Source organism: Ursus americanus, chromosome 2 (assembly GCF_024610735.1).
Source record: "Ursus americanus isolate L20-20 chromosome 2, mUrsAme1.1.p, whole genome shotgun sequence".
NCBI lineage: Eukaryota > Metazoa > Chordata > Mammalia > Carnivora > Ursidae > Ursus > Ursus americanus.
This window is the reverse complement of record NC_142128.1, coordinates 17,931,111-17,945,872: the sequence shown is the minus strand read 5'-3', so window position 1 is coordinate 17,945,872 and position 14,762 is coordinate 17,931,111. Positions and strand designations below refer to the sequence as shown.

Sequence of the window (14,762 nt, the reverse complement as noted above, 5' to 3'; positions counted from 1 at the left end):
GGTCTTGAGGACACGCCACCTTAAACAGCACATGTGGGGTGCATTTGCAAACCCCACTCTACTGAGTAGGGAATGCCTGCAGCCCCAGAAGCAGGACGTGTGAAGTAGGTCTCTAGGCCAGGAGTAGCAGAGGTTTTTAGCAAAGGGCCAGATAGCGAATACTTCAGACTTTTCAGTTTATTTGTTTGTTGGTTGGTTTGTTCTAACAAGCCTTCGAAAGGTAAAAGCCATTGTTAGCTCCCAGGCTCTGCGGGCTGTATTCTGCCACGCCCTGCTCCAGACCCTTCTGAGTTACCAGTTAGCTCCGCCATCTTGGCCATCTTACCGGTCTGCCGGCCATCTTGCCCCAAACAATGTCCTCTACTTGGCTTTTCTTTTATCACTAGTTGTACAGTTATTATAAAGGGGAGGAAACGACCCATGTGTGCCTTTGAACCGTATGCAGATCAGTTATTCTCTTCTCAAACCACGACTTCTTCTGAGCTAGAAGTTAGTACAGTGGCCTTGATGGGTCTGCTCTCTGTTGTGAACCATCTGTCACTGCCCGTTCCCTAAACCAAAATCCCCTTTCAGGCAGCAGCAAAGGCTTCTGAAAGTGCTCCAGGACATCGAAAGCGACTCTGCCCGTCTCAGCATGGTTGCTTCACCAACAGACGGCCCCGTGCCAGACCCAGAGGTGAGAACATTGACTTATAAGGATTTCTAAACGCATTCAGCATCTTGCCTGAAAGCTGAGGGCGGAAGGACCCCTCGGTGCGATCATCTCTGTGTGGTAGGGATGGCTGACAGCGGTAAACTTAACGTCCCTCTGCCCAAGTCTCCATCCCCCTCCCGCCCAGCGTCTGGACAGGCATGGAGTGGAGCCAGGGGTTGCAGCAGAGAGAAGCCTATCCACATAGGAGGCAATATAAATAGCACGTAAGCCCAGAGGAAAATGGCCAACATCGCTGGTCATCAAGAAATGCAGGTTAGAGCAACCTTAATGCCCCACTTGATATCTGAGCTCCAGGATTTTTTAAAAGATTTTATTTATTTATTTGTCAGAGGGAAAGAGAGAGAGTGAGAGCACAAGCAGGGGGAGTGGCAGGCAGCAGGAGAAGCAGGCTGCCCGCTGAGCAAGGAGCCCGATGCGGGACTTGATCCCAGGACCCTGGGATCCTGACCTGAGCTGAAGGCAGGTGCTTAACCAACTGAACCACGGAGGCATCCCTCCCGGATTCTTTTTGATGATAACCTCTAGGACTGGCAAGGTCACAGCAGGCTTACCCTGCTAGCAGCAATGTAAATGGGTGGAACTCTCAAAAAGCAGAAAGGCCGGGCTCAGGAAGAGCCTTAGAAAGACTTAAGGCTTCCCAGGCCAGCGATTCCGCTTCCTCACTCTAAGAAAATCACTCAACAGAACGCAAAAACGATAGGCACAAAGATGTCTGTTGCAGAATGATTGGAAGTAGGGAAGAATGAGGAAGAAAAAAAGAACCAGAAATAATAAATGTCTCATGATGAGTTAATCGGGAAGGCGTGATGTATCAGCACAATGCGGTGGTATAAAAGGAGGGGAATTACCATTATGGCGATTATGCAGGATGAAAATGGTGAGGATATAGAGTTAACTGCAAAAGGTGATGTTAGTCTTCATTGAGTCCAGTGTGATAGTGGGACTGTGCAAAGCCACGGCCGTGGGACGTGTCGACACAGCGGAGCCGTGAACCAAAAGGCCAAAGTGGCATCCGGGTGGAAGGGTAATGGGGATTCGCATTTCTTTTGTGTTAGAAGGTGTGTGTCCGGCACATCTTCTCAGCCCTTCCTTTGCCCAAGGCACATTTGGTCACATGAGCCCTCCCAGAGCCACACATAAACCTACTATGAGAGCAGAAGACCCCCATGCCAGCCTAGACCCGAGTCTGATCCATCATTTGGTGGGCACATGACCTTTAAAGCCTCTTAAGCTCTCTGATCCTGGGAGTGTGCGGCTGTCACACTGGGTAAATAACCCACAACCATGGGCTTCGTGAGGGTAGAACAGCAGAGTTTTGTGAGGGTGAGCACCTCCATGCCTGACACCGGCGCGAAGGAGCCAGCAAATTATCAGTTGAAAGTTGGACATCTAGAAAAATCAGAAAATTCAAAGCTTTACCGCCCACCCACCCCCCCCGCCGTCCATGCCCCCTGCATGGAACAGTAGCTTTCTTAGCCTTGAAGATGCTAAGTGTGATAGAACTTGAGCCACATTAAAAAGAACCTGGATTGATCAAGTCTCCTTATAGCAAACAGAAAACCCAGGGCAAACTGACATATCCAACAAAGGGAAGGAAATGATAGACTCTTGTAGTAAATGCCACGGTGGGGACCAGGTGGGGCTTGATCCAGCAGCTCACGCTGTGTCTCCGCCGTGCCAGCGGCATCCTTGAGCTCTGTCCCCACCTCAGCACCCAGGCCCGGCTCTGCTGTCTCCCTGGGACCTCTCAGTAGTTCAAGTGGTTCCCGCCTCTTGTCCCCCTCCCCTTGGGCCCTACAGTCAGGAGAGAAGAGCATGTCCTCCACGCACAGGACTGAGAGTGGGTCACGTGCCCATCACCGAGCCACCCCCTCCTGGGGGCTCAGGGGACCGGCCACACTGATTCACTGGAACAGTCAGGCTCCTCCTCAGCGTGGGAAGGGGCCCATCCCCCTCTAGGACCATCCTCGTGGCTGAGGAAAGAGAAAGGGTGACTTCCAGACAGGAAAATCAGTTATTCTTGGTGAGAGAGGGGGAGGGGACAGTGCATGCCAGAGACCAGGAGCTGCCCGACCAGCGTTTACCTTCGACCCCCACGAGGGGTCCTAAAGCGAGCAATTCAGAAGCAGCGTAGCCATTGAATCGCAACACTGGCAAGTTGTGACACTTCCTTAGCTAATAGACCCTTCAGCTTCTTCATTTCCAAGCCTCGCTGCAGGACTTCACACGTTTTAGATTGCACAGGGTGTGAGATCCAGCAGCCCCTCTGTGACCGCAGCTTGCCGCCCATCTGGGCCTCCTCCGTGCGGCCAACAGCCAAGGTGAACGGTGCCGCCTCTGCACGCCTCCCGCCCCGCTCACCTGACGGCGCCACGCCCCTCACCAGCGCAAGCGCATCCACCACCCAATCTCAGAGGGTTGAGGTTCCTCACTGTCCTGCACTCCTGGGACTCAGGCCCAGCGCAGCGGAGAGGGCCTGGCCAGGGCCCGGCACGGCCCTGCGGCGGAGGAGGAAGACGCGCAGCGGGCTCTGCTAATAAAAGCCGGCCCTGTGTTCCTTCTGGGAGCTGGGAGCTGACCTCCCTCCCTCCCTCCCCGTCCCCGTCCCCATCGCGTGGCAATCAAGGCGTGTCCAAACACACGCTGCGAGTGATAGCACGTCTCGCTGGCTATTAATTAAAAAAATAAGTAGGGAACAGTTGCTGTTCATTTGCTCAACTCCCTGCTCGCAGAACCGTTGCAGATTACCAGTGCTAATTAACAGAGGGCATGTGCACACAGGGAATGCACCATTCTATGAGCGACTGATCCGTGGCGACCAGCACTGCAATCGGGGCCCGAGGGGGCCTTGGGAAGCCATTCTGCAGCGTGGCTGTTTATTGATGGCATTCACGCAGCCTCAGACCAGACAGCCTACCCGCAAAGGAGGCAGCACTCCAATCGGCAAGGGGAGAAATGGCTGGAAGTGGACCCTTAGGGAGCATACATGGGGGCTGGGACACATGACAGAGCCTTTCCCGGTGGCCGTATCTCCCTTAGTCTCCGTGACAGGATTGCCAGAGAGATGATGTCCTCATCTCTTGTTTCCCAACCAGGCTGAGGGACATCAGGTGTCTTGGCCAGGGTCCTATGTTACCCACCGAATTCATTTGCTAGGGCAACTGTAACCAGGAACCACGGACAAGGTGGCCTAAGCAGCAGAGATGTATTTTCTCACAGTTCTGCCAGCTCAAGTCCAAGATCTAGGTGTCTGCGGGTGTGGTTTCTGGTGAGGCCTCTCCTGCCTCGCAAATGGCCGTCCTCTGGCTGTGTCCTCCTCGGTCTTTCTCTGAGCATGCCCACCCCTGGTGTGTCTCGTGAGCAGCTCTCCTCTTTTTGTAAGGACATGGGTGAGACTGGATTTGGGCCCACCCTCACAGCCTCCTTTTACCTTAGTTACCTCTTTAAAGGCCCTGTCCCCAAATATAGTCACATTCTGGGTTTAGAGTGTTAGCATCTGAATTGGGGGGGGACATTATTTAGCCCGTAATACCTCCCCAGTTCAGCCACGAACACTTGGAAATGGGGATGAGAAGAGCACATTCAGGCAGAATCTGATGCCTTTTAGACATCTTTTGTGATTTGCAAACTCTTACAGAAAATACTAACTGCCCGGGTTTCACAGTAACTATGTGGTTTTTTTTTTTAAGATTTTATTTATTTGACAGATAAAGAGCACAAGTAGGCAGAGCGGCAGGCAGAGGGAGAAGCAGGCTCCCCTGCAGAGCAGGGAGTCCAGACGCAGGGCTCGATCCCAGGCCCCTGAGATCATGACCTGAGCAGAAGGCAGATGCTTAACCAACTGAGCCATCCAAGCACCGCCCCCCCCACTGTATTTTAAGTGCCTTACAAACAGGAGCTCTTTTAATTTTGGTAAAAACTGTATGTAACGGGTGCTATTCTTACCCTCCTTGTACGGATGGGGAAACTGAGGTCCTCAGTGGCTAAAATAACGTATTGCTTAGTGGTAAGCTGAATCCGGCCTGTCATGTTTTCATCCTTTGTCATTCTTTTTCTCTTCGTTAAGGACAAATCAAGAACAAAAGGCGGAGACATCAAAGACGCCGTCTACGTGACCATGGAAATCCTGTCCAACTGGGGCCACGCCTCCTGGGTGGGTCTCACGGAAGTGGAATTCTTTGACCTGCACAACACAAAGCTTTATGTGTCACCCCATGACGTGGACATCCGGACCATGGACACGCCCGGGGACCTGGGCCACCTGGTCAATAGGAACTTAGCTGTAAGTGGAGGCAGTACCGGAGTGAGGCTTGGCCTCGTATTTTGATGCATTTTCTCTGCCCATGATAGGGCCGCGATGCAGGTGCGGGGAGGGGAAGAAGAATAGAATCTTCCACTGTCGTTCATTTGGGCCCAGTGGGAGGAGCCTGAGGGAAAGGTCCAGGTGAGGGCCCCCAGGATCCCTGCTCTGTGGGTTTTTCTTGGGAGAGGGAGCAAAGAGGAGCCAAGTCATCCCCTTTTATCCAGCCTGCAGTTTACCCCAGGTGCCGCCAAATGTGGGACCCCCGGGGGGTCATGGAGGTCATTGCCATCATTTTATAGACAAAGACACTAATGCCTCGGGAAGAATATGGATTGGTCAAGGTCACACTGCCAGAATGTGGTGGGGCCACATTCATAGCCTGCAGCCTGGCCCAGGCCCAGGCCCACGCCCGCTCAGGGTCCTGCTTCCCAGCAAACACTGAACGTTCCTTTAAATATCTAGTCAAAAAGAAAGAAAGAGAAAGCACTGGAGTTTTCTCCTCTTTCCACTTGCATGTTGGGCGCAGAGGCTGGGAGCTAAGCTGAGACAGGCCACCCCGCCGAGTCACCTTTACTAGTCTGTGCTTCGGCTTCGGTATGACTTCTCTCCAGCAGGGGCCTGAGGAACTGGGAGCAGGTTGTGCCTCTGAAGACAGGTGGGCAAGGCACAGAGGCAGTAGGGGTCTTCCCTTGGGCGCTCCTTGGCGCCTTTTGAATTTCCTGCCATGTAGCTGTATTATCAATTCCAAAGAACAAGTTATTAATTTTTTTAAAAAAGTATTGAAAATGAAAACACCTGCTATACATTCAGTTCTTGCCTCGTGCGAGGCATGGGGCATCATACATACAATCTTATTTATACCTAGTGGGACACGGGCTCAAGAAGCCGAGAGGCCTGTGTTCGAAGCTTACCATTTACAGCCTCATGAGCACGGGTACCGCACCTGACCTCTACTTTAGTTTCTCATCTGTCAAATGGCACAATAATCGTCCTTACCTTGCTACGATGTTGTGCGGATCAAACGTAACTGTAAAAAGCTTGGCACCATGCCTGGCTCTTCCAAAGGGCCCCAAAACATCAGTTCTTACTGTATTTGTTGTTGTTATTAGTTATAGTATTAATATCATTAAGAAGTAGATATTATTCCCATTTAAAGACGAGAAAACAAGAGGGGAGCTTTAAAATCCTGAGTTCTGGTCTTGACTCGATAGCCTTTAGCAGTTCTCTGAGAATCAGTTTCTCTGCCTCCTGTAAAGTAAAACTGGAGGGTGTGGATAATCCACAGGATTCTTGTTTGTCAGCAAAGAAACTGGAGTCTGGCTCACTTTTGCAGATTTCCAGCAAAGAACTTTGTTGCGAGTCTTTGGGTAACTGGTAGATTGACTGTCCCCTAGGCCAGAAGGGGCAGCCCCCACGGTCATGTTGGGGGTCTAGGTGGCATCCAGGATGCATGGGCACCAAGGGTGTGGCCTTTTTTTGGGCTTGGGGGGCCGCGTTGGTTAATTGGTTTGCCATCCTATTACTGTGCTGGAGATACACAGTCCCAGGAGAGGAAGGCTGCGGGCCAGCCTGGCTAGGAAGGTGGGCACCTTCATGCCGGTTACAGTGAGAAGCCGCAGTGGGCCAGGGAGGGAATTCTCCCTGGAGAAATTCAGCGTTGTTACTGAAAGGAAGGCAGGGGAGATGCTAGGTAAGCTAAGAAACACCACCCGTCCACAGGGTTAGACTGGGTGGTGACAGCCCTCTAAGATCAGCAGCTCCGTGACCTTGAAAGAAACAGGTCCCATAGGTCATGGCCGCTGGGATGCTCTGGCGTTGCATTTCCTGCTCTGCTTCCTGCTTCGAGTCTGTAGGCACCCGTGTGTACTGCAGGGGCTTAGAGGGGCCCTCTCCACCCCGGCCCCCCTTATGCAGAGCAGTGGCACTCTGGATGCCTGCTGTATACAGAATAGAACATACCAGGGCAATAAAAAGCATCATTGGATTTGATTGGGGCCAGTTCTCAGGATGACTTTTCCTTTTCCTCTGTTCAGCAGAGGCTGGTGAGCTTTGCCACGTGACAGCAGGGAAGAATTTGGCCCATGGTTTTGGTGGGGTCGAGGTTTTAAATTTTGGGCCCCGAGTTTGGGACAAGAGGCGACTATCTCCCCCTGGGCTGCTGGATCTCGGAGTTGGCTAGATTCCCCCTGCCGCCCTGGCACGGGGTCTCCCTGATGGTCGTCCTATTTACCCAGCCCGGGACTGCCAGCACATACTGTCTCTTAGGGCCACCCAGTTTCACTGGGGTTTATTCAAGACCCACAGCATGCAGGCCAGGGCTGCAGACATCCCTCAGGTGAGCCTCACAGCAACCTTGAGTTGCTCTCCACATCTGATAAATGAGAAAGCACGTTTTAGGGAGGACTGGTGACTTTGCCCCAGCCACACGGCTGCGGGGTGGGGGAACTTGGCTGCAGTCTCACCAGGAGATAATTGAAAGTGGAGTCTGAGTTCAAAAGATAAGTCGCTTCAGTGGAAGAGAATGGGATTGGGGGCGGTGCTGCTGGAAGATGAGGGGGTGCCCATGTTCGGTGCAATCGCTCCTCCCCTCTGCGTCTACACCATCTCTCTTAGTGGCCTCGCCCAGGCCCATGGCTTCAAGATGATTCCAAATGGATACACCACAGCCCGCCTGCTTCTCTGAGTCCCTGACTTGAATGCCTGCCAATTGCCTGTTTGACATCTCTCCTCAGATGCCTGCTGGACACCTCAGACTTCAGAGCTCTAAATCTTAAGTGTTCATTTCCCGGCCCCACCCACATCTCTCCCTCCTACAACACTCCTGTGCCCAGTAAAGGGCACTGTGGTCCGCTCTGCTGCCAAGCTCACCACCTAGGAATCTTCCTGGACTTCCCCAACCCCTGCCCGCCACCTTCCAGCAGTCTGGCCCCTACTCTCCATCTCCCTGGTGGCCACCAAGTCAGATCAGTGTGCTGTTCCCTCTCGCTGGCACTGTTCAGTGGCCTCCTGTCTCATTGTCTTCTCTTCCAGCCCCTTCTGCTCCATTTTCTACTCTGTATCCGAAGTGATCTTTTACAAATGTCAGCCTGTACCCCTCCCCTACTTAAAACCCCGGCCATGACTTTGCAGGACACTTAGAAATAAAATCACATGCCTCCCATGGCCTGGGAAGCTGTCTGTGAACAGGCCTCCAGTTCCCTCTCTGCCTGCCTCTCACCCCCACCCCCCCACCTCACACACCAGGCTCCAGCAACCATGGGGCTTCCTTCTGCTCCTCTGGCGCTCCAAGCTCCTCTCACCTCTGGGCTCTGTCCAGAACATCCCTCCTCTGTCCCTCCTACCTGCCTTCTCCTTATTCAGATTTTGGCCCAAATACCACTTTCTCAGCAAGCCCTTCCCTGACTATAGTGTGTTGGAGTCCTGTCTCACGCCACCCCCAGAAAATGTCATTTTCTTCAGGGCACTTTTCATGTTAAGAAATGATTTGGTTGCTTGATTATCATCTGTCTCCCCTCCATTAAGCTACATGTTCTTGTCTGTCCTAACCGTACTATATCCCCAGCACGTAAATGTACACAGTACATTTTTTGTACTTTTTATTTGAAGGAATCATAGAATCACAGGAAATTATTTTTAAAATTGTGCAGAGAAGAGAAAAATAATAGAGGGAAATCAATGAAGCCAAAAGTTAGGTTTTTTGAAAGGATCGACAAAGTTAACAAACCTTTAGCTAGGTTTGTCAGCTAGGTTTCGACAAGAAAAAAGGCGAAAAGATTCAAGTGACTGAAATCAGGAATGAAAAAGGGGACGTTGCTACCAACCTGACAGGGGAAAAAAAAGATTACAAGGGAATATTCTGAACAATTCTATGCCAACAAATGAATATGTCCCAGATGAAATAAATGGACAACATCCTAGAAAGACACTAATCACCGAAACTGACTCAAGAGGAAATAGAACATCTGGCTAGACCTATAGCAAGTAAAGGGATTGGATTAACTATCAAAAAACTTCCCACAAAGAAAAGCTGAGGACCAGATGGCTTCACTGGTGAATCATACCAAATATTTAAAGAATTAACACCAATCCTTCACAAACTCTTCTAAAATATAGAAGGGGAGGGAACACTTCCAATCTCATTCTGTGAGGCCAGTATTACCCTGACAACAAAACGAGACAATGACATCACAAGAAAAGGAAATTATAGACCAACATCCCTTATGAATATAGATGTAAAAATCCTTAACAAAACATTAGCAAACCAAAGCTACCAGTTCATAGAAAGATCTATACATTGAAACCTAGTGGAGTTGGTCCCAGGAATGTGTGGTTTGTTATTTAATATACAAGAATCCATCAATATAATACAACATGTTGATAGAATGGAAGGAAAAATAACCATGTGACTTAATGGATACAGAAAAAGCATTTGCCAGTTCAACACCCTTTTGTGATGAAAACCATAAACAAACCAAGAATAGAAGGAAACATTCTCAACCTGATAAAGGGCATCCATGAAAACCCTCAGCTAGCCAGCATCATGCTGGTAAAAGACTGAAGGCTTTCCCCCAAAGATCAAGAGCAAGACAAGGATGACTGTTTTCACCACTTCTGTCCAGCCTCATACTAGAGATTTTTCCCAGGGCAGTTAGGCAAGAAAATGAAATAAGAGGTTGGAAAGGAAGAAGTAAAACTATATTTGTGGGTGATATGATCTTATATATAGAAAACTCTTAAGAATCCACAAAAAATACTGATAAAGCTAAAATCACGTTCAGCAAGTTTACAGGATGAAAGACCAATATACAAAAAATCCGTTGTATTTCTATACCCTAGCAATGAACAATCTGAAAAGAAAATTAAGGGGAAAAATGTGTTTAAAATAGCATCAGAAAGTATAAGATACTTAAGGTAGATCTATTTTTAACTCCCTGAGGGACCTCCATACTGTTTTCCACAGTGGCTGTACCAATTTAAAAAAAAAAAAAGATACTCAAGAATAAATTTTACCAAATAAATGACTTATACATTGAAAAGTACAAAATATTATTGGTGGGAATTGAAGAAGACACAAATAAATGAAAAGATGTTCCACGTTCATGGATTGGAAGACTTAATACTGTTGGCATGACGACGCTCCCTAAATTATCTACAGATTCAGTGCAATCCTATCAAGATTCCAGCTGCCTGTTTTGTGGAAAGTGATAAGCTGATCTTAAAATACATATGGAAGTTTAAGGGACCTGGAATAGCTAAAACAATGTTGGAAAAGAACAAAATTGGAAGACTCACACTTCAATTTCAAAACTTACTACCAAGCTTCAGTAATCAAGATTGTGTGGTACTGACATAGGGACAGAGAGAGCAATGGAATAGAATTGAGAGAGAAATAGACCCTTATGTCTACAGTCAATTGATTTTCAACAAGGATGCCAATACTATTGGATAGAGAAAAAAGTTATTTTTTTTAGCAAATGGTATTGGGACAACTGGATTTCTGCATGTAAAAGAATGAAGTTGGATTCCTACCCTAACATCGTCTACAAAAACTAGTTCAATGGATCAAAGACCTTAAAACTTTCAAAGTTTTAAGGCTGTAAAACTCTTAAAAGAAGCATAAATATAAATTTTTGTAGCCTTGAGCTTTTCAATGAGGTCTTAGATAGGATATCCAAAGCACAAGCAACACAAGAAAAAATAGATAAATCAGACTTCATCAAAATTTAAAACACTTTTGTGTCAAATGACATTCATCAAGATAGTGAAAAGACAGCTTACAAAATGGGAGAAAATATTTGCAAATCATATATCTGATAGGGGTCTATCATCCAGAATACATAAAGAAAATAACTCTTAAAACTCAACAATAAAATGACCAAACCGCCTAATGAAAATATGGCCAAGGTACTCTGCATAGACTTTCCTCCAAATAAGATGTACATGGCCAAGAAGCATATGGAAAGATGCTCCACCTCATTAGTCATCAGGGAAATGCAAATCAAAACCCCAAAGAGATATCATTTCACACCCACTAAGACGTTATCATTTTTGAAAAGAAAAGAGAAAATAAGCGTATTGGCAGTTGTGGAAAAAGCATATCTTCCTGGTGGGAACAGAAAATAAAATGGTGCGGCCATCGTGGAACATAGTTTGGCTGTTTCTCCAAAAGTTAAATGTAGAGTTACCTCATGACCTAGCAATTCTGCTCCTGGGTACAGACCCAAGGGAATTGGAAACGTGTTCCCACAAAAACTTAGACACAGATGTTCATTGCAGTATCATTCATCATAGCCGCTAGGTGCCAGCATCCCAAATGTCTACGGACTGACGGAACTGACACAATGGAATATTACTCAGCTCCGAAGAAGAACAAAGCACTGACACTTGTTACATTAAAGATGTACCTTGAAAACAGGATGCTATGAGGAAGAAGCCAGACACAGAAGGCCACATGTTGTATGATTCCACTCATATGCAGTGTCCAGAACAGGCAATTCATAGGGCCAGAAAGTAGGTCAGTGGTTGCCAGAGGCTGGGGAAGGCAGGAATAGGGAATGACTGCTAAAGGGTATGGGGTACCTTTTTAGGGTGGTAAAAAAAAATTTGCCGGAAAAAGATAGTGGTGATGATTACACAGCCTTGGAATATACTAAAAACAGCAACAAAAACACTGAATTACACGCTATAAAGTGGTGATTCAATATATGTGAATTATATCTCAATTAAAAAAAAAGGATAGAGAGGTCCCATGTGTCCTTGCCCAGCTTGCCCCATCGCTGACGTCCTATGTAACCGTAGTACATTATCAAAACCAGGAAACTGACATTAGTATAATGTGCAGACCTTCGTACACGTGTGCGCACGTGTGTGTGTGTGTGTGAGTTCTGTGCAATTTTATCACGTGTAGATTCATGTAGCCACCCCTACATCAAGTTACAAAGCAATGGTTCTGTCACCTCAAAGGGATTCCCTCATGCAGCCCTTTAATAAAGCCACACCTCCCCACACACGTCCCTAACATTGGTAACCACTGATCTGTTATCTATGCTTTTTGTCACTTCAGGAATGCTATATAAATGGAATCATACTGCATGTAACCTTTTTGAGACCGGCTTTTTCCACTCTGTATAATGCCCTTGACATCCATCCAAATTGTTGTGTGTATCAATAGCTTGTTGCTTTTGATTACGGTAATTTATTAAATTGGGGCTCCTTCTGAGGGCAATCCAGCATCTGCCCGAGGGAGTGGATCTGCGTCAGGTTAATTCTGGAAGAGGAAAGTACCTTTGTTGGGAGTTAAGGAGGGACCTCCTGCAAGGGGCCTCCCCTGACCATCCGTTCTAAAAATGCCCTTCCATTGGCCATTAACAATTCTCTCTTATTTTCTTTGTCCAGTGTATCCCTGCCTGATTGGGTTTTTTTTTTTCTTGGCAATTTTACTTGTTTGCTTTCGTGCAGAGCTGGGACCTGGTGGGCCAGGCTCCACCGCCCACCCCTGCATGTGGCTCGGTGCCCGCCCCACAGGAAGGTATTTATATTGGGCAAGCGGGTAACAGATGCTGTTGATGCCTCCCCGGCCCCTGGGTCCGTATGTGCGGGCACTGATGTTTGTCTTTCTGGCCTCCGGAGCCCACTTTGCTTCCCATGCAGCAGGCCCAAACTGGTGGGGAATTGAGCCCCTGGGAGCCGCCCAAAACCTACGCTGGTGGGAATTGGGGTATGAATACCCCGGCTCCCTTGTCCCGAGGGTGGCGTTGCTGCGAGGCATGTACTGCTCTGGCTCTCACACTCCCTGGTGGCCCTGAGTTCCAGATGCCACTGGAGGGGCTAGCTTGGTAACACTCTTTATGGAATGCCTTTCCTGCCCTGGCCTCCCCACACTGCAACTGGTGTTTCCTTTGGTGTCTAAATAATCTCCTGACGCTGAAATCCTTGCCTCGGGGTCCGCTTCCGGGGGAATCCACACTAAGACAGAATGAATTAATGAATTAAAATGGGTGTGAATCCTGACTCCACCACTTGGGCAAGCCACACCCCTTGCTCTCTTGCTGAGCTGTGGTCTTCCTTCCGGGACACGGGGGATACGGGGGACACCTCTAGCCCCTCCCAGGGCTTTGAGGGAAGGTGCCCCGATTCTCATTCTGCCAGTTCTGCGATGGGCAGGTGCAGTGGACGCTCGGCCTGCTGGCTTGGCACCTGCGGTTTGCCCAGCGCGCCTTGGTCAGCCCTCAGCGGCTTCCCATCAGCCTTTTTCTTCGAGACTCCGTCTGCTAATGAAGCCCTGAGTTACCCGCAGGTTAATGTTCTTTGACTTTGAACACCATGATTCCCACTTAGTCCTCCTGTTATCCCTCCTGCTGACAGAAATGTGATGGGAAATCAATTACGGTCCCCTCGCCCGCGTCTAAGGGTCAGCCTTCAGACTCTTCCTTTGTCGAGCAGCCACAGTGACCCAATTTAGGCCCCGACGTGGGGAAGGAATGAGGGGCACCCAGTGGATTTTGAGCTGTGGTATCTTGACCCCTTGCAGCTGCCCAGAGCACTAAAAGTTCTTGCAGAGCTTGAGAAACTTGGCTAGAATAAGTCAGAACCCCTTGAACTCCTCTCGCTCCCTTAACAAAAGCAGCATCCTCCCTCCTGAAAGGCACCATTGTCACTGGAACAAATGCCCTTTGTTCTCCCCCGCAGCTGGAGCCTGGGCCTCTCATCTCCTTGGGGGCTGGCAAAACCCCTGAGCCAGCCAATCTGCTCCTTCCCTGGCTCTGTCAAGTAGCCGGCACGGCCCTGGTGACAGGAGCCTGTTGAGACCTTCTCAGATACACAGCGAGGCTCCCTTTAGGTAAAAGGGACATCTCTAGCCAGTGTCAGAGATGCTGCTGCCGCTCTCAGCCTCTAAGCAGGGGCCCGAGACTCACACGCCTGCAGGGGCCAGACAGAGGCATACCCTGGGAAGAGAAGGGGGTGTAAAGCAGTAGGGAGTGGTGGGGACTGGGGCACCAGAGACCCTCCCGCCCCGGCCACGGGAGTGGTGCCCTTGGCTCCAGCCAGCACCCATCAGGGGCCCAGTGTGGCTGTATTGTCCGTGTCTACACAAGAGCAGAACCTATCTCTGGAAGGGGAGGGGAAATCTCCCCATGGTTAAATGTGGCCAGAGATGTGTTTTTAATGCTTCATGAGCCAAACAAAATTGCCCTGCAGGCCAGATCAGTGTATAGCCTCTTCTCTAAAGTTTCAGTGAAGGGACAGCTATTAGGAGATAAATATCAATCAGTCATTCATTCTGTCATTTATTCATTCAACAAAGATTCTGTGGCATCTACCATGTGCCAAGGAACTGTGCTGAACGCTCAGGGTTCTGGAATGAGTTAGACACAGCCACTTCCCTTTAGGAGCTTGCAGCCAAGCATGTGGAGGGGTGACCTGGACTGGAAAATAGATAGTTGTGGGACAGTGAGTAAATGCTAGCCTCAGGCACTGCAAGGAACTGTGGGCCTCTGGAGGACAGAGCAATGGTGTTAGGGAAGGCATGACGGTGGGGGTGCCAGCACATTTGTGCTGCATTTCCCCGAGTGGGAGAGGCTGGAAGCATATTGCAAGGAGAGGCCCAGCCTGTGCAAAGGCCCTGAGGCCGAGCCTGGGGGGAGATGTTCGGCAGCAGCTGTGAGTTTTGTCAGGACAGGAGGCAGCTGGAGCTGAGAAAACTCCCCAGATTTGGCTTTTTCCACCTGCATCTAAAACACCCAT

At 49.1% G+C, this 14,762-nt stretch overlaps 1 protein-coding gene across 7 annotated transcripts in view; it reads left to right on the top strand.

Annotated features, from left to right (window-relative positions):
• The window catches only part of KATNIP (katanin interacting protein), a 183,259-nt gene that overhangs the window by 118,567 nt on the left and 49,930 nt on the right, over positions 1 to 14,762 (top strand). For all 7 annotated transcript variants that reach the window (XM_087869345.1, XM_087869348.1, XM_045775225.2 and 4 more), the window contains 2 exons: positions 574 to 676; positions 4,782 to 4,997. In XM_087869345.1, the coding sequence (XP_087725471.1) occupies positions 574 to 676; positions 4,782 to 4,997 (319 nt within the window). The remainder of the gene's footprint in view (positions 1 to 573; positions 677 to 4,781; positions 4,998 to 14,762) is intronic.